Here is a 19,559-nt window from a genome sequence, read left to right on the forward strand (position 1 = left end):
ATCAGGGGATACAGAGGTACCAGAACTCTTCCACCCACGGCAATACGTGATTTGGACCTTAACCTGATCAACACTCCTAAACCCTAAAAGGTCATGGAGTGCTTGTTAGATGGGGGTCTAAACTGCTTTTTGTTGTGATGTGAATTTGTTATATATTATTGCAAAGGGTTTTTATTTTTACCTCAGTTTTTAAAATTTGTACCATTTTTAAAGAATTTTTATATAGGGTCATTGCTATATTATGTGTATATTGTTTGAATAACTTATGTTTACTATTTGTATTCTTAACAAGGTCTTTCACATATCACGTGAGCATAATTTGTCAAATTGTAGCCCCTCCCCCTCTGTTATCAGTTTTACACACAGCTATTTTGTTTTATTTTTATTAATATGTGAACTACACCTAAGAATTATTATATTGAAAATTGCAGCTGTCATTTTAATGAAAGCTGCAACCCTATTCCATCATGTTAATCTTATGATTGTTGACATTATTCATGGCATACTGCACCTACAGTGCTTGGGTATTTCGAGCAGAAATTGATATTTTTTTCGGAACATTGTTAATATTTCAAATAATATTGGTTGAAATGGACCACTTCCACTACCTTTAAAAAATCATAAATCAAATCAAATAATAAGGCCACAAACATCACCACACGTCACCCAAAATAGTTCTACAAAGATTTATAAATTGCTTTGACAATTGCAATACCTGATTTGATTGAATATGTATATTGTTTGAATGGCCTTTTCCTGCATTTAATTGGAAGTATAGTTAAGAACAGAATTGTAATTCCTGATATTCAAATACGGATTATCTTACAACTCTTGTACAAATATCAATATGGCTACAATATAAATGTTTGCTTTAACAAGGCTAAAGTTGAAGGCGTTCTAAGGAACATTGGCCATTTTTATGGATCTACCTATTTTGTATTAATTTACAGATGCCACGGAGAAGCTGAACCTGTTCTCAGCATAATAAATTAACAATTGATTATTACATACGATTTTCATGAGTTGTTTTGTCTAAAATGCTGCTTTTGATTTAGAGCTGCCTTGCAATGTATGCAAGTAACTTGATTTTGCTGGTAGCTGCGTTGTATTATTTAGAAATTTGGTTATTAATTGCCATGCTTCAGGCCAATCTGTGATGTGAGATGTAACCCCAAATACTTTTAGGTAATATGACATCAAGTTTACCGACTCTACAAAATCTCATCCGCAGAGATGCTGAATCGTATAAAGACGATTTTGCAGTTCAGTATGAGTACCTCAAATCAAAGATCACCCTCTTTTTTGTGTCACCATCATCTGAGCTCAATGATGAAATATCAGAGCTGATCATGTTTGTTTCACACTGTTTGAAATGTTACCCCATCTATCACGAGGAGTTTCCCAAGATGTTGGAGGACCTTATCAGGAAACATAACAGTATCCTGCCTTCTGAGTTAAGATTGGTCATTTGCAAATCTCTGATTATACTGAGAAACAGAGATTTATACCAACCTGTGCAATTGATGAAACTATTCTTTGAACTTTTGGGTTGTCCAGATAAAATACTGCGTGAAATGTTGAAACTCCATATTATAACAGATATACGAAATATCAATCTTAAGAACAGTAATAATAAGATGAATAGAGCAATCCAGGCTTTCATTCATACTATGTTGTTTAAAGCCTCTCCAGTCGCTGCTAAAATCGCAATCCAAATAATGATTGAGCTCTACAAAAAACATGTTTGGAATGACGCCAAAACAGTCAACATAATTGCAGGTTTGTCATTCATAACATTTTTTGATTTTTAAAATTTCAATTACCAATTTCGAAATTGAACACAATATTTTGATAAGGAAAGTTGTAACTAATCTTAATTGTCCTCAGATGGGTGTCTTTCGACCAACAACAAGATAATGGTTGCAGCTCTCTCCTTTTTCCTGTCAAATGACCCTAAGAACAACGAAGACGACGGTAATTCTTCAGAGGAGGAGAACAAGAAAGAGAAGTCTAAGAAAATCAGCACTATGGTCCGAGCTGCTGGGGTATGTTGTGCTTCTTTATGAGATGTGGAATTTTATAGAATTGTTGAGCTAAATCGCTTCACAATATTTAACTGCCATTGAAAAAAGTGCAAACTGCAAACTGCAGAGTGCAGTGAAGTAAAATTGATATTGTGACCTTCAAATATAATAACGATATTCAACAATTAATTTCTTAACCTTTGTAATAAATTTTAATTTAATTTTGTTTTGTTAGATAACAAAGAAGGCTAAAAATAAGATGAAGAAGCTTGAAAGGGCACGTTTAATTCTTAGAAAGGAAGTTAAAAAGAAGAGAGCACCAGAGGGATCATTCCTAGCTATTCATCTTCTTAATGATGCTCAGGTTTGTGTGCTGTTTTTAATATTTAGTTGTAGGAGTACCAAGGTGCGTCTGATCTGTTAATTGGCAGTTAATTGACAGCTAATTGATCTGTTAATTGGCAGCTAATTGACATGGACATTTGTGTTCAGGTGCATTATAAATAAATCTACTCAGTCTTTAACCTTAATTTTAGTGTTATTTTTGGCCAGACATTTTCCGAGAAACTCTTTTACCTTAATGTTAATATAATTTTTTCCAGACGTTTTCCGAGAAAAATGTTTACCTTAATGTTAATGTTACTTTTGCCAGACGTTTTCCGAGAAACTCTACAAATAGCTAGGGCGTCTAAACGACAAGTTTGAGATAAAGCTCTTTTACCTTAATGTTAATGTTATTTTTGCCAGACGTTTTCCGAGAAACTCTACAAAGAGCTAGGGCGTCTAAACGACAAGTTCGAGATAAAGCTGATGGTGATGCAGCTTATAGCTAGAGTTGTGGGAATCCATCAACTTTTCTTGTTCAACTTCTACCCCTATCTACAGAAGTGAGTTGTCATTGTTACCTATCAAATTACTGCCGTTGTTGACATTAGTGACTGAATATCAGTCAGGGTAGAAAAGATTCAAATTAAAATATTCAAATTAAAATATTCAAATTAAAATATTCAAATTAAAATATTCAAATTAAAATATTCAAATTAAAATATTCAAATTAAAATATTCAAATTAAAATATTCAAATTAAAATATTCAAATTAAATATTCGCTTTAATTCACAATTTACCAGGTATCTGAGTCACTCCCAAGTGCACTGCACTAAGATCCTGGCTGCTGCTGCCCAAGCTTCTCATGCATTGTGCCCCCCTGATGTCATCGAGCCGCTCTTAAAACACATAGCTAATACTTTCATATCAGGTGAGGAATTTAATTCTCCCTTTGAATCAATCAAGCTAGATGATTTGTTGCAAATACTGAGATCAATTTACAGGCTATCGTCAAACATGTTGCAAGGCGTCATCTTCAGTGACATAAGCCTCAAATTATTCGTTATATAGTAGTGTTGAAAGTATTAAAACTTTCATATCAGGTACTTGATTTCTTGGTGTAGCTAACACCTTTACACCTTATTGATGTAGCTAACACCTTTAATGTTTATATTACATATCAAATACACTTCTCAATTATTAAATCAATACCTGCCAAATATGCTTCTATGGTTTTGGATCTGTAGTCTATTCTCAACTTCACAAAGATGAATATTCCACCGATTTCGAATCTCTCAAAAAACTGCATCAAATCACTAAGTTAAATATTAGCGACAAGAGAAACGCCATTGTAGGACGTGAGAAGAGTGAGGGCTCCTCAAACTACATTAAATTAATTCCTTCTGTAACGTCCTCAATAAATGTAATAGATTTGTAGTATTGTAATTTTAAAACCTTTCAGACCATCAGACAAACGAGGTGATGGCAGTGGGGATAAACTCAGTCAGGGAGATATGTTTCAGATGTCCTCTTGCTATGGAGAAGGACTTACTTCAGGTTAGGATGGCCCTAAGTCATCTTCATCAGCTTTCAAATTTTCAGGCAGTATAACGATGTTACCACTTTACTGATTCATCTTCATAATTATCAACAATGTTAGCAATGTTAACAATGTTAACAATGTTAACAATGTTAGCAATGTTAACAATGTTAACAATGTTAACAATGTTAGCAATGTTAACAATGTTTCAAGTTATCACATGGCCTGTCCTCAGGATTTAGCTCAATACAAGAAGCACACGGATAAGGGTGTCAGTATGGCTGCAAGATCTCTTATCTCACTTTTCAGGACCATCAACAGAACAATGCTTACTAAAGTTGATCAGGTTAATAATAATAATAACGCTTTATTTGTATACCGCTTAGGCCGTATAAGCGACCAAAGTTCAAAAAATGGGGTTGATACTGGCCAGGTTGGTGAATGGTTATTATTATAGTTTCGTCGTTTTCCAACAATTTGAATAGTCAGTGTTTCTTTTATAATGTGATACATGACTAAATGTTATTTATTAGCCTTGAACAACAATTATTGTTGATTATTGTTAATTATTGTTAATTATTGTTAATTATTGTTAATTATTGTTAAGTATTGTTAATTATTGTTAATTATTGTTAATTGCATGTTTCTGTAAACCTCCACATTACAGGGTAAGCCCGGAGAGAACTGGGTAGAAGATGGACCATCAAACTATGGAGCCTCTAAAGCCCTCGAGGCTATTCCTGGTTAGATAATGCTGAATTTCCTCTTATCTTTCTTGAATTTCTTATGGGGGGTATGCAACGACCATTAATGTCAGTAGATGGAATTTTGTCAAAACTGACATTGTCATTAATGGTCATTAATGGTCATTAATGGTCATTAATGGTCATTAAATAATTGAAATTCTGAACTATCTTGGAAGCAACATGTCCAAGAAATTTACAATTATGATCACTTTGTATCACTTCTATAAAGTTTCTCACAGCCCCCTACATCGATTGCCAGAGTCTCGTTTGAGAAAACGAATTAATATTCGCCTAATAGAGGCTCGGACCTCGGTTTCGTAATGAGTGCCAAGCACCATTCTGTTATACGTTGGTAACTTGGCTTGTTTGCATTTGACTTAGTATAAATGCTTGTTTGCAGTTGACTTAGTATAAATGCTTGTTTACAGTTGACTTAGTATAAATGCTTGTTTGCAGTTGACTTAGTATACATGCTTGTTTGCAGTTTGCGTGGATTTGAATTGTATTGATTTCCTTTATTTGTGTTGATTGCTTTTGATAATTTGGATTTTCAATACCTCCTCACAGTACCTTCTATGCCATCGTAAGACGATATTTGGAAATAAAAGTCGGAGATCGAAATTTTTTGGTACCGGCTGTTTCGAGGGTTCTGTGCCATACCAACCGGGCTGCAAAAATTCTTCTAAGCCCTGTCAACGTCGAACAATTCGAAAGGGTCATTAAGTGCTACCTTTGTTCCAAAAAATGCTAAACGTCCCCTTCGTTGCCTCGGTACCATCTTATCAATGAGTGTCTCTGCTTCAAAAAAGGGCAACTGCAGATCTAGACGAATTCCTGCCGCATCAATTTGTCCCTATCACGATGACAGTGCTCGATTTTGGGTCAAAACTTTAAACTGCCAAAGGCAGAGTATTGAACTGTAAACGAATTGTTCTATCTAATCCTAGGAAAAGATCAGCTTTTTTGTTGTCCGATTCAGACTGATGACGATGTATTTCATGAAGTGCTAAAGTTGAATAAGTTCATCTACTGTGTAATTACTATATAATCGACTAGCATAATGATTTGGCTAAAATATAAATCTTGATATGATATAAGAACGGGAACGAAGTATTTAATTTTAATACCCGTGTTATTATTATTTTATTATTGATTGTTATTTTACTATTGATACGATCTGATACTCCTAAATTGCCCTTTGAATTATTATTATTGATAACTATAAGTCACCAACTGTTATCTGGTTTAAATCCCGTGGCCGCAAAATTTGTTCTTCATTACATTCGAACTTAATAAATGTAATCCCTAACTCACTCTGGAATCCACTCAAGTGATATTCTGGAAGGTCTGCCTAACCACGGAAGATTCTATTCTAAGTTTTCTCTTTCGAATCTCTAATTGTAAATGTAAAATAATAACATATACTTGTAGTTAGTTAACTTAAGGTAGGGTCTAAGTGATGCAGGCGTCCGTCCTTTTCGCTCTAAGAAGTGCCGGAAAAAACATGACCATTAATGTCAGTAGATGAAATTTTGACAAAACTGACATTGTCATTAATGGTCATTAATGGTCATTAATGGTCATTAATGGTCATTAATGGTCATTAATAGTCGTTGCATACCCCCCTTTCTTATCGAGTCATGGACTTAGTCGATAGCTTGATTAATGTACGATATGACTATAAAAGTTGTAGATTCATTCACTGCCACAATCTTGGTTAGGCGACCACCGTTGTACTATGATTTTAAAATAATACATTACTTCAAAATCGAGCGTTAATGTTTGTTGTCACTAATTCCCATCTTTATTTGTCAGGAATTGAGTTCCTCAACTCCTCGTCCGACGAAGAAGGAGAAGAAGAAGAAGGAGAAGAAACCGCAGAACCTGGAGAAAAACGGAAACGTCTCTCCTCCACCTCCTCCAACAATGCCAAGAAGAGGCGGCGAACTGCTTCAGAGAATAATGGTGTTGCTCGCAAGCGTCAACGTACAAACTCTTCCTCTCGAGGACGAAGAAACTCTACCTCTAGGGGCAGAACTCTCTCTGAAACTTCTATAACCAGTAGCAAGGTTAATAACTTGCACTTTATACTATTTAAATCTGTAATGGATGTTCAACTCATCGTTACTAGTTCTTATTTTAACAATATTTTGCGATAGAAGAGTAGAGGAGTCTGGCATGTTGGTTTCTCCGGTTATAAAAAATCCGGAAAAGCTCTCCGCCGGTAATAGTACCTTTTGGAATGTTTTCCTACTAGCCTAAATTATTTAATTATCATTTATTTAAGGTTAAATGATGATACCTTGTTTCAGATAAAGAGAACAGCTCAAGAATGGATGACAGAGAAGATCCTGACAGACGAGGATTACCAGAGAATAGAGGAGAAGAGATTAGCTTGGCTGATGCAAGGTTAGTACGCCGTGTGTACGTTATCATTAAGGAGTCATGAATAAAACTGAACCAATGTTTTCAGAACCATCAAATGTTTGCAAAAAAATGACAAAATGTGAAACATTTTCACACATTGAAATCGAGTGACAAATTGAGCAAGGTTCACCGTTCAATGTTCTAACTTCTGTTCTATATTTGGGTCAATTGCCAATAATCAACAGTTATGAATTATGATGTTACACATATCAAACAAACTTCTCAAATGTACAAATGATCAGGTAAACAACCTGCGAAAAGGAAAACGACAGGCTTCTCCAGAACGAGCTGAAGACGGAGAAATCTTGAATCCCTCCAACATCGAACACATCAACAAACACATGAAGCAAACCAAGGAAGAGCGACTTCAACAGGTTAGAGAAGGTAGACCTGACAAGAAGAAGTTTGGAGTGAAGAAAGCGAAGATGGATGAACACGCTAGTACCACCAATGCTGATAAGAGGAAGATGAAGCCGTTTATGATGGTGGTTCATAAGAGGAGTGTTAGGGAGAGGACCAGGAAAGGTTTTGCTGAGAAACAGAGGGATTTGAGGAAAAAAGCTGCTGAGGGCTGGACGGTATAATCACTAAAAAAATGTTAACATTTTTAGTGATTTGAAGTTTCTGTGTGTAGGTTTAGTACTTAAAGTATACTGACTAAGTTAAGTTATCAATGATCGGGATTCTGTTTTGAATGTAATTTTATCTTTTACTTTAACTTATTCAAACTTTTATCAAGTTAACAATTTGTGTTTTATTACCTAGTTTACAACAAATTCTCCCAAATTTCTTCCTGGTACAATGTACATTGTACATTCATCAATCATAAACATGGATGTCAGACCCTGAAAAGTAATTTGATATTATATGTTTATGAAATACACAGTACTGATCATCTGGAATATTATTTAAAATGTCAAATTTCGAATGATTTTACGTTTTCGCAGTCTTGGCCATTTATTTTTTAGAATTTTGATCCTCTCGAGTGTTACGTATTTATACTTTCAAAATTAATTAATTAATTAAATCAAATTAATTGATTAACGTATAATTTGCAGATAAGTGGTTCATGTCAAGACGGAGTTTAAGATCCCGAGCAGTTCCTGATAAAGTAAACAATTATGTCTTTGGTAGTTTGAAGCCAATTAAAAAGGAGATAAAGGCAGAGTTTTCCGAAGAGTTGACAAAAACCGCTGATGGTTTTGTTTGTCCACCTTGTGAAGCCTATTTTTTGTGCGAGGATTCATTTTTAGAACACATTACAGAAAATCACACTGTCATGCCCCCTCAAAATCATAATTCTGATCAACCCTTGAGTTCCTCTAAATTGGAAGAAACGGGAAGTTCCCCAGAAACAACTCCCAAAGAGAAAAGTTTTCAATGTCAAGTATGCTTAATCTCATTTAATGAACAATCTCAACTTACAAAACATCAGTGGACCCACACCACGCCCACAGATAAACCATTTAAGTGTGAGCAGTGCAATTCTGTCTTCTCCTTCGGATACAACCTTGTTAGACATCAGCGGCTCCACTCGGGTAAGAAACATTACAAGTGTAAAGAATGCCCTTCAGCTTTCGTTAGGAAAACTAGTCTGAAAGAACACGAGAGAACTCACACGGGAGAGAGACCCTACAAATGTGAATTATGTTCTTATGCCTCGTCTCAAAGTGGAAGTTTGGTCAGACATATGCGTCTTCATAGTGGTGAGAAACCCTTTAAATGTGAGAACTGCGCGTATGCTTCACGTTCTAATTCTAACTTGAGAAGACATCAGCATACTCATTCTCACGAGAATGTGAAGAATCCTGATAGATAAAAGCGTGTTTTCATCATTTCGAGGGAGTAAATTTAGAATTTCAATCAGAGCAGCATTTTTATAATATTTAATTCATAAGACAAGTTTTACCAATTCCGTGAAAATACTGACTATAGATTTTATCAGTTGTTGAAATCTTTCGATCGGTTCTATCATGTATCGTAAAACAATCATTTTTCATCAACCAAAAGCAATCTTGAATCATTTTAGGAGCATGTTTGTACAGAGTTAGTACAGAGTTTGTACAGAGTAGCCGATATTTTGACCTCTATTTTAGGATAACTATTTTAGTCTTATCTGGTGTTTAATCTTTGCATATTATGTTTATCGTCAATTACTAAAGTAGTTTTCTGGCTTTAGTATTGAGTATTGACGATATATTTTCAAGCATAAGTTACTTTTCTTAACTTAGTATTCATGTTATTTTCTGGGATGACTAGTTTAAACACTGCTGAGTATAAGTTTTATCTTAATAGCGGTGTTATTAAATTTCAATTTATTATTATTAGGATCTAATGTTCACGTTCAGACTCTTGATAATGAACTAATTTTGTAATGATTTTTGACTCACGTTTTTCGATTTAATGATGTAAATTAATGATTTAAATTTTTTACATTTTCAATTTTTGATTGAAATCTTTTTAGAACGAGAGTATGATGTAGTTACAGTTACCTGAAATAAGCAGTTTCCTTTGGTTGTATTTACAGTTCTAATTATTAAAAGTTTGAACACTTAGCATCTATGTTAGGACCTCTTGCGCTCTATTATGACTCTGTAATAAATCATATAAATCCTTCCTTATAGCTGATGACAGTAGCTGATCCAGAGCCTGTCGGCCCAGACTTTAAAGAAACGGTACAACTGCAGTTAGACTCGTTCAAGGAAAACACTGACGATGAGGTGAACACGAGAAACATAATTTTCTCGTTTATTAGTGCTGTCTACAATCTTGTATCATCTTTGAATTCAAATTTCGTCAAAAACCTTTTCATATATTAGGACGCAATGAAACTACCGGACCACGATGTATGGGGACTTGCCACCCCATGGCAACATTAAAATATATCGACTCCCCATATCCAAAAAATTTTTAATTTCCTACATTCTCAATTTTTTCGTTTTCTGTGGCCCACTCGCTTCGCTCGCATAAAAAGTCTTTGTATTCGCGCGGTTCAAAGATTTTTCATGGCGGATTCCAGATTCTCAATTTTACTTTTTTAGGGCCCGGAATTCTTTTTAATAGATAGTCCTAGGTTACTTTTGGGGGCGAAGCCCCCGAAAATTTTGGAAATTTAAACTAGATTTGGCCTCCTGGAACGAATCTGACAATGGAGAACGATTTTAGCATACTTTTTTCTGATTTCAATTTTTATTGGGATAAATTGTCTGGATTCTAGAATCCCTAAACACTTGGCTTAACTAAAGCACGAAATAGGAGACAGCATGAAGTATCAAGAGTTTATAATTTTGGCAAAAATGTTTTCTCATCTACTACCATCACTTTCTGCTTTCAAGCTATAAACTAATCAGGGACGTAGCCAGGATTTTTCTTTGAGGGGGGCTGTCGGCGAGCGAAGCGAGCCGACGCGTCCAAACCAGCTTCGCAGCGAGCGAAGCGAGCAAGCTGTGGCAGGGGTCTGGGGGCGCAGCCCCCAGCGGGGTCCAGGGGCGGAGCCCCCCGGAAATTTTTTGCGAAACAGGGTGTTTAAGACGACATTTGGCATTAAAGAAATTTGTAGGACAGCAATAAACTGGGATTGAAAAGAATCAAGTACTCACGTAAATATGGTAACTTCACAACAGCAATCTGCATTCTCCAATCAGAATTTACGACTTACTCAGGCCTCATCGTCTTAAGATTTTTACATTTCCTACGGTCTAGGGGACACTATTGACTATTTATAGAAGTCTTCTAGAATGTTTGCTTGGATTTTATGACAGATATTTACTAATCCACAGTTCAAATCTTTGACTGACTGCAGTCATAAACACAGCCCAGTTACCAGGCGACCATGGGGACTAGGGGGCTTATCTTTTTTCTGGGGTTCGATTTTTTCCGGGGGGGCTGCCGCCCCCCTTGCCCCCCCCCCCCCCCCTGTCTATGTGCCTGAAACTAATACAGGGTTAAGGGAATTTGGAGAAGGAAGCAAGTATGAGACCAAATATTCAAGAAGTGGTTAGTGGTTACTTGATGCTTAGTGGTTACTTGATGCACAGATTTTGTAGCTAATAGCAACAAACTTTGGTCTGTGAAACGAAATTTGATAGACTGGATCAGTGGATCCCTGACTGAGGACATTTAAATAACGGACCAGCAACTTTTAGTCTGCTCTTTCACTTAAATTCCTACTGAAATATTATCGAAAATTCTCAGAGTTGGCTCTCGAATTTCCTACTTTTTGTCAAAAATTTCCTACTTTTAAAAATTTCCTACATTCTTAGAATGCGAGAATGCGGGTTTTTGGATATGGGATCGACTCTGTTACATCGTTTCCTGTTAATATAAAACTCCGTTACAAAATGAACTGGGACATAATATGCGGTTGCAGAGTTCTAAGACGAAAATTTCAATGTTGGATGTTACCATGACGACGGTTATCATGACGACGGTTACCATGACCACAACTACCCACAGGTACTCCGATTTCCCAGCTGTTTTGAAGCTCACGAACAGAGTTACATTATTGAGGAGGCAAAGAAAATGGGACTGAACGGAAAAAGTATTGGGAAGAGCTGCAACAAACACGTGTCAATTACCCGACCTGTATCTTACACTGAGGTTATTTTACATTTTGTTATTTCTTAGTTATTTACCAGATCTGAAATAATGCGATCTAAAGTTAGAGTCAGTTAGTAAGAATTATTAAAATGGTGCCCATTTATTCCCCATTTTTTGGTCAAATGGACAACGATGGTTTTAACAAAATTCATATAAAGTTCAATGAATTATGATATCAAATGTTTTATAAAATTCTGGGAGACTACTCTTAATCAAGTGCAATAAAAGCTTCTGAACTGTGTTATTCCATAACTAACGTCACTAGTTAATACATTTCAGTGCGACTCACATAACATGAAGTTACGAGATTCAAGTGTCAGCCAGATCCACATGTTATTACGAGACCTTCCTGTCAAACCTACTGAGCTTACTGATTTACAGGTTAGTTAATTGTTTAATGAGTTAATTGTTTAATTAGTTAATTATTTAAAAGTTAAAATTAGCGTTTGTCAATCAATGAGTCAAATCAGCGGTTTGATTAGTCGTTGTTTTTTATTTATTATGACAGTATCAACCAATTAGGTGATTTAAAAGTTCCTTACTTGTTACTTGTTTATTCAGACATCTTTGCCAATATAAACTTCTAATGAAAAGGAAACTCAGTCTAACTTGTATCATTATAAAATAGATGGCAACGTTATCCTTGTTACAGTTACAGTTATCCTTGTTTTACTACGGTGTATGTGGAAATAAAGAAGTCTTAATGAATCGGGGTTTTGTGTGTTCACATAATGTATCTAAAGGCTTATTTGGAGAAAGGAAATGACTGTGCTGAATCGGGGTTTTACTGTACATGGTTACGTTTGTGATGAGGGCAGATTAATAAACTGATCAATTATGTATTTAATTGAATTTATAATTAATTAATCACAGGCACAGGTAGAATATCCAGCGGGGACACAGCAACTTACAAACGCCTCCAACGAGCAAAAGTAAGCTTTGCGGTAAAATACCATTTAAATCAAAATTTGGAAACGTTTTGTACACATTTATTTTTATTTTTAAAAGAGTCCTCTTATTCTAAGAATATATTGTTATTAGAAGCGTGGCGTGAAGTAAGGAATAGTAAAGAAGTCCCCTTTCACGACAAATAAAATTAAATTGACATAAATATTAAATTAATGATCGTATTTCAATTTAATTTCTTGACCACTAAGTTTCCCGTTGTATTGACGATTATCGATTTTGGCAGTCAAAGCAAATTCTTGGTGAAACTAATTATTATCCTGCCAGTTATTTGCAGCTATATATATTTGCATGGCTGCCAAAGGATTATAATGCGTCACAAAATAAGTTATTTTGATTTAATTTGAAAATTGTTTAGCCCCTCAAGCCACAACTCTTTGTTACGTAGACCACATGGTAATTTAATGCGCGGCTCGCGCGAGCTTTAGTAAGTGATCACAACACCCAGGTTTTTTGCGATACTCCTTGTTAAAAGTCCATCTTTTCATCACTTCGATATTAGCGTGTTATGCCGCGCGAAAGGTGAGTCGCACACCTTAACACATTTCTTGGTCCAGATGTGGTGACATCACTCAGCTATGGGCGAACCCTAAATAGATGATACCTAGTTTGATGATTAAAGTTTTTAAACATTCCTCTCTGCATTCATCTTACAGATTAACCAAGTGATTAATCAAATCTCCCCCATGCCCAGATTTAAAGATATGAACAGGAGGCAAATGGGGAAACTGTTCAACGCAAATACCATGACTATTCCTAGCAGACCACAAACAACCGATGTCAACTACTTAGAAGGTATGTATTGATATATTATAGGTAGTTTCTCAAGCCATTGATCAAATTGCTCGGAGGGGGAAGCCTCTCTCTAGATTCTAGATGTTCGGCTTCATTACAACCGTGTCCACATTTGATTTAACTCCATAAATAAGGTGTACACAACTAACACAATGTTTGTTTGTAGCTCGACAGAGATTAATGATATGTCAGAAGAGAGATGTTATCCTGCAGACGGTGATGGAGAACCAAGTGGTGATAATATCGGGGGATACAGGATGTGGTAAAACCACCCAGGTGAGACAAACACTGATTTTATCGTTTTTTTTTCTGGCTTACAGTTCTCAAGTAACGGGAGTAACAGATCAGTGAGACATCTCGTAACCTTCTGATGGATTATCAGACGTACGTACCTAGAAATGTGGAGAGGCATTTGGACGAAAACTATTTTGAGTTGGCTCACTCGATTTTCTCCACCCAAGAAGTGATCGTTGAAATAGCAGAGATAAGTTTTACTCCCCCCCCCCCCATCTCCATCCTGTTACACTCTTCCACCACACTACCACTACTAACCACTCTTCCACCACAGGTACCACAATACATCCTAGAAGAAGCTACAGCAAACCAGTCTCACTGCTTCATGTATGTGACTCAGCCACGTCGTATTGCTGCTATAGCTGCTGCTGAACGGGTCTCACAGGTACTTACTTGTTACTGTAGATAAGTGCTTTAAATTTAGAGTCTACTTTGATCATATGAGATCATAACATAATTTTAAACTAATTACAACACTACAAATCTATTACATTTATTGAGTATTATGTAACGTGATGGAAACGTTTTAAACGGGTAAAAGCCGATCCAAACCCTGGCTCCATAACATTAACCCATTAGGGACGATAGGGTCGTTTTTATGACCCACCTTTTCTAGACGAAAAACCAAATTACTAAACGCTATAACGAATCTATAGCATATATACTCAAAATTTATTGGGCTTCATTATATGTAGCCCAATAAATTTTGAGCATATATGCTATAGATTCGTTATAGCGTTTAGTAATTTGGTTTTTCGTCTAGAAAAGGTGGGTCATAAAAACGACCCTATCGTCCCTAATGGGTTAACATGAACGTCTCCTTTAAATATGTATTGAAAAGCTCTAATAGTACAGTGCAGTGGTGCGAGAAAAACTAATTCCATTGTTCGACTAAATGGATTATTTTCACTAAATACTTAAATAAAATTGTATATTGCAAATATAGTAAAAACATTCAGTTTTAAACTTTTAAAAGCTTTTCCTGGTATACCGTGCCAACAAGGAACTCGCCCCTTCTTAAACCCTTAGTAGACTTTCCGGATATATTACATCTGTCCTTTTAAGACATTTTGTTGGACTTTATACCTAGTGCTGAAACCTTTTTGCTTGATGTTGATATTCATACGTGGCTATTTTTGGTAGGGGCGCCATTTAAGGGCGAATTCTCGGTACGTGCCTGAGTATTGCAATTCAGGAGGCGCCCGATTGTTCGTGCTATTGTATTTAACATGAACTTCATAAGTGTTGGTAGAACATTATTTTATGTTATCAAGTTATATGAAACAATAAAATTTCAGAGTTCTTTAGATTTTTCTGGAATTATGGTCTATAACAAGGATTCCATTACCTTCATACTTTCCTGTCTCATTACTATGTTAAATGTCTTAAAGTATTTTACAAGCTTTATAATTAATATGTTAAATGTTTTTAAGTATCATGTAAGGTTTGTTATGTTAAATGTTTTAAAACTTATCATATAAGGTTTGAAGGGGTAAGGTTTTGAAGGCGTTGAGACTCGACCATGTGCATTGCTCATGTTTACCTCGCACAGTTTTGTGTTTTTCGCTCCAATTTTGCTTACCCTGACCCTTAACGATTAGGGATGCTGTCCCGCACCCTTATCACTGAATTTATTCTGACACTCCATATTTTTTCAATGTCCTATTTTATAAACGTCCGATAGCTGTTCTAAAATGAACGCAGTTAGAAAATCAGTACTTATTTAAAATTTTTCAATGCAGGACATTTCGGCCCGTTTTGAATATGCAAGGCATAATTTTATCACAAGAGAATTAGAGATCAATTACAGATGGATAACTCATCACGTGGGGACTATATGACAAAAGGAATGTAATCATCAGGTATCTCGCACCTAACAATTGGTTTACTTGTTTGAACATTTGACGCATTAAAAATCGCTGAAAAAAGCTGGTCTGGAAATATTTTTGAATGTGGAATGTTAAACTGATAGTTGGATAATATCCGGTTGGAAGAGACAAGGACAAATGAAACAGGAAGTTAGGAATGTAGGCACATTTTCGGGGTCAACGCCATCTTCAGGCTCAAATTATTTGTTATATATAGTAGTGTTGAAAGTATTAAAAGTATTATCCAACTATGAGTATTTCAATCATGAGACTAATAAACAGCGAACTACTCCATCATTTGGAATGTTAAAGTTAAACGTTTAGTTTCTTCCACCTTTGGTGAAACGTCAAGTCACCATTCCCTTCTTTTCTCAGTTGCTCTTCTCCCTTGATCGCCTACCATGACCATGACAAAATTTCTATTAAGCAATCCAATTCTAACAGGAACACCAAAGTATTTGGACCTGTTGAAGCTAACCAATTACCAAAGGTATGTTCAGTTCTGCATACTTAACTGTAAAACTAGGCTCATCGGATTAAGATTTACCATGCTATATGAATCAACATTCAAGTAGGATACTTCAGCAGCTATGTTGAAAATGCAATTTTAAAGAATCCCCCACGCCCATCACTTTTATTCTGAGCGACTTTTTGAATTGACCACTTATTTGTTGGCCACAAACTGGATAAGTAATTTAATTTAAATTAAACTGCCGTTTAAAACGAATGCTTTTACGTCGCTTTTTTATTGAAACAATTAATGCTTGTTACTAGATCATATTAATGAACGTCTCGTCTCCTTAATTGATTACAATTTGCTCGAAATAGAGACACTGATCTAAGTTCGCTTAAATAGCTATAATTCTTCCTAATGTTCTGAATCAACGATTAAAGTGGTCGTGGTTACGTTTTGTTGGAACATAGCTGGTAAATATCCTGAAGTAAGCGAAATCATTGATTAGCACTCATTAGGCTTTATTAATCTAATGAATGAAAATACCCAACCCTGTACTGTCAAAATCCTCTTTTAAACGTAGATTAAGAAATTTTGTAATGCGTTTCAATTTAATCCGGTGTTTTTCTGAAGTCTTTCAATTTGAGGTTCCAAGGGTTCGCGAAGCCCTCTCTGCATACCTTGACAGTTAGCATATGTGCCTTAATTTGGATAGAATTTCTACAATTTGTGATTTTTTATCAGACTCGAGGGTTAACTGTGGGCCAGCCTCTATTAAACTGGCATCCCCCTATTAAAATTATTCCTCTATATCGGATGTCGGCAAAGTTTTAAAACCGACTAACACTGTAACTGCAGTGTTATTTATCAGTTATTTATCATTTGACCAACCTTTGGTATTCTATCGGCACAATCGTTGAGTAGTGTACTAGCTGAATCGTGGTTTCACTCCTTCAACAGATATAATATACGTTCACTGTCAACAGATAACTGACGGTCAGTACTTTGATTATAAAGGCGTATGTTTGCGCAGATTGTCTTCATATTGAAGTAGGCACGCACGCGCCACGCAGCACGCACGATAGGTCACCCGTATTTAGTATGTCATGCTTTCAGTCAGTCATTAATCCTTACAATTAATTATTGTTACTTTTGGTAACATGTCGTGGGACGTGAAAAAAATGTGTGTCAATCTTTGAAGCCTGGAAATCATAATTCACTGACAAACGTGTCACTTGTCAGCAATGCCTTATTTGGTAACGTGTGAACGATCCTCAATGAGTTTCAATTATTATTACGTTACGAAATTCAACGCATACACAGTATCGCTTCAGAATTAAAATATTAACTATAACGACTCCTGTCATAATTAGGTGCAAGGTCATATATATATTATATATTGAGTTTAAACTCACGGACACGTTCATTGAAGTTTGAGGAAATTGGTAAATTTCTAAAACAGCGTTTTTGACGATAGTGGTTTACTTTTAACAATTATTAATCTAGCGTGTTCATAAGTTCTGAACATTAGCCACGTGACCCATACTCCCATATGCACTGCTCAAAAATAAAATGTATTGCTTTTAGGCACTATTATGTAAAAAATGTCACATTTTTGTGACATTGTTTACCATAGCTGCCCAATTAGCATTTTTTGGTCTAAAATATAGTAGATTAGGTCAATCTAACAATTATGATACAATGTAGGCCTAAAGGGCAGTGATCGAACGGCTTTAAGGCAACATTTCGTAAACTTTGTCACACTCAGAATACGGGACCTCTTTTCTACTGTGAGGTGTCCTCAAAACCCTTTCAACTCATTATTTGATAGTTCTTCTGCCAATCATAGCCCTAAAATATGTTGTTTTGGAAAATTAACAAATACATGCACTTGGCTATTGGGAAATGATGTAAATTCTGTCACATTATATGGAATTTGAAATTCTGGGTGAATTTCCGAAATCATTTATATCTGATTTTGGTTTGGAAGGCGGGAAAACTCTATATGAGGACGATACACGGATACAGTTGATTGAAGTATAGGGCAGTTGATGTAAACATCGTCACAAAATGATACGAAATCGTAAATGGACACGTTCATGTTGAAGTTTAAGGATATTGGTAAACCAAAAAAAATAACGTGTTCAGAAGTTCTGGACATTAGCCACGTGACCCATACTTCCATATGCACTGCTCAGAAATAAAATTTATTGTTTTTAGGCACTATAATGTAAAAAATGTCACATTTTTGTGACTGTGTTAACCATAGCTGCCCAATTAGCATTTTTTTGGTTTAAAATATAGTAGATTAGGTCATTCTAACAATTGTGATACAACATTTGGCTAAAGGGCAGGGATCGAACGGTTTTAAGGCAATATTTCGTAAACTTTGTCACACTCAGAATACGATACCTCTTTTCTACTGTGAGGTGTCCTCAAAACCCTTTCAACACATTATTTGATGGTTCTTCTACCAATCATAGCCCTAAAATATGTTGTTTTGAAAAGTTAGCAAATACATGCACTTATTGGGAAATGATGTAAATTCTGTCACATTATATGGAATTTAAAATTTTGGGTAAATTGCCGAAATCATTTATATCTGATTTTGGTTTGGAAGGCGGGAAAACTGTATATAAGGACGATGCACGGATAGAACTGATTCAAGTATAGGGCAGTTGATGTAAAAATTGTCACAATAATAATAAGGGCAGTTGATATGAAAGAAAATCTATCTAACTAATGCAATGGCTGATGTGACGAAATTTACATTTTTTTGAACTTATTTTGAAGAAACATGCCTCGATTAGAATTCAATATTCTTCCAGGAATTATTAGTAGGTTATTATTCAGCAAATCAGAACTCAAGTTTAACAATTCTGAGTTTAATTTTACTAAGTTACCGAAATGTGACGAAATTCACTTTTCCTGCCCCAACAGTATAATTTCAATGTGATGAAAAATGGGCATGGGTTTCTATATTTCCTTATCTCTGAATTAATCATTTCAAACTATAATTAGGACTGTTGATGTGAAAGAAAGTGTATCTAAATTTTACAATGACGTATTTGACAAAATTTACATTTCTTGACCCTATTTTGAAGAACCATACCCCGATTAGAATTCAATATTCTTCCAGGAATTATTAGTAGGTTATTATTCAGCAGATCATCAGAACTCAAGTTTGACAATTCTGAGTTTAATTATACTAAGTTACCGAAATGTGACGAAATTCACTTTTCCTGCCCCAAAAGTATAATTTCAATGTGATGTAAAATGGGCATGGGTTTCTATATTTCTTTTATCTCCGAATTAATCATTTCAAACTATAATTAGGACTGTTGATGTGAAAGAAAATGTATCTAAATTTTACAATGACGTATGTGACGAAATTTACATTTCTTGACCCTATTTTGAAGAACCATACCCCGATTAGAATTCAATATTCTTCCAGGAATTATTGGTAGGTTATTTTTCAGCAAATCAGAACTCAAGTTTAACAATGCTGAGTTTGATATCAC

The 19,559-nt window shown here is 35.4% G+C and overlaps 3 protein-coding genes across 3 annotated transcripts in view; 2 read left to right on the forward strand and 1 right to left on the reverse strand.

Moving 5' to 3' along the window:
- The window catches only part of LOC134814123 (gamma-aminobutyric acid receptor-associated protein-like), a 39,831-nt gene extending 24,033 nt beyond the window's left edge, over window positions 1-15,798 (reverse strand). The window contains exon 1 of the mRNA XM_063822159.1: window positions 15,778-15,798. The gene's annotated coding sequence lies outside the window, so the exon portion shown is untranslated. The remainder of the gene's footprint in view (window positions 1-15,777) is intronic.
- The window catches only part of LOC134814119 (3'-5' RNA helicase YTHDC2-like), a 138,134-nt gene that overhangs the window by 73,680 nt on the left and 44,895 nt on the right, over window positions 1-19,559 (forward strand). Inside the window, exons 2-8 of the mRNA XM_063822153.1 lie at window positions 9,685-9,782; window positions 11,518-11,661; window positions 11,941-12,042; window positions 12,535-12,593; window positions 13,322-13,422; window positions 13,589-13,698; window positions 13,991-14,101. Of these exons, the coding sequence (XP_063678223.1) occupies window positions 9,690-9,782; window positions 11,518-11,661; window positions 11,941-12,042; window positions 12,535-12,593; window positions 13,322-13,422; window positions 13,589-13,698; window positions 13,991-14,101 (720 nt within the window). The 5' untranslated portion in view covers window positions 9,685-9,689. The remainder of the gene's footprint in view (window positions 1-9,684; window positions 9,783-11,517; window positions 11,662-11,940; window positions 12,043-12,534; window positions 12,594-13,321; window positions 13,423-13,588; window positions 13,699-13,990; window positions 14,102-19,559) is intronic.
- LOC134814120 (protein SDA1 homolog) lies at window positions 1,178-7,808 on the forward strand. Its single transcript, XM_063822154.1, has 11 exons — window positions 1,178-1,779; window positions 1,888-2,045; window positions 2,260-2,388; window positions 2,772-2,911; window positions 3,153-3,280; window positions 3,812-3,906; window positions 4,125-4,235; window positions 4,557-4,632; window positions 6,451-6,704; window positions 6,948-7,044; window positions 7,305-7,808. The coding sequence occupies exons 1-11, from the start codon at window positions 1,191-1,193 to the stop codon at window positions 7,352-7,354; spliced, it is 1,827 nt and encodes a 608-aa protein (XP_063678224.1). The 5' UTR covers window positions 1,178-1,190; the 3' UTR covers window positions 7,355-7,808.

Source organism: Bolinopsis microptera, chromosome 4, assembly GCF_026151205.1.
Source record: "Bolinopsis microptera isolate Bmic1 chromosome 4, MBARI_Bmic_1.0, whole genome shotgun sequence".
Classification (NCBI taxonomy): Eukaryota; Metazoa; Ctenophora; class Tentaculata; order Lobata; family Bolinopsidae; genus Bolinopsis; species Bolinopsis microptera.

What these genes read in the sequence shown, in the direction of transcription:
- LOC134814120 (XM_063822154.1), top strand. Translation starts at nt 1,191, where the DNA reads ATGACATCAAGTTTACCGACTCTACAAAATCTCATCCGCAGAGATGCT. An exon ending in AACAGTCAACATAATTGCAG is followed by an intron (nt 1,780 to 1,887) that starts GTTTGTCATTCA and finishes AATTGTCCTCAG; the next exon opens with ATGGGTGTCTTTCGACCAAC. An exon ending in AGCTAATACTTTCATATCAG is followed by an intron (nt 3,281 to 3,811) that starts GTGAGGAATTTA and finishes AAAACCTTTCAG; the next exon opens with ACCATCAGACAAACGAGGTG.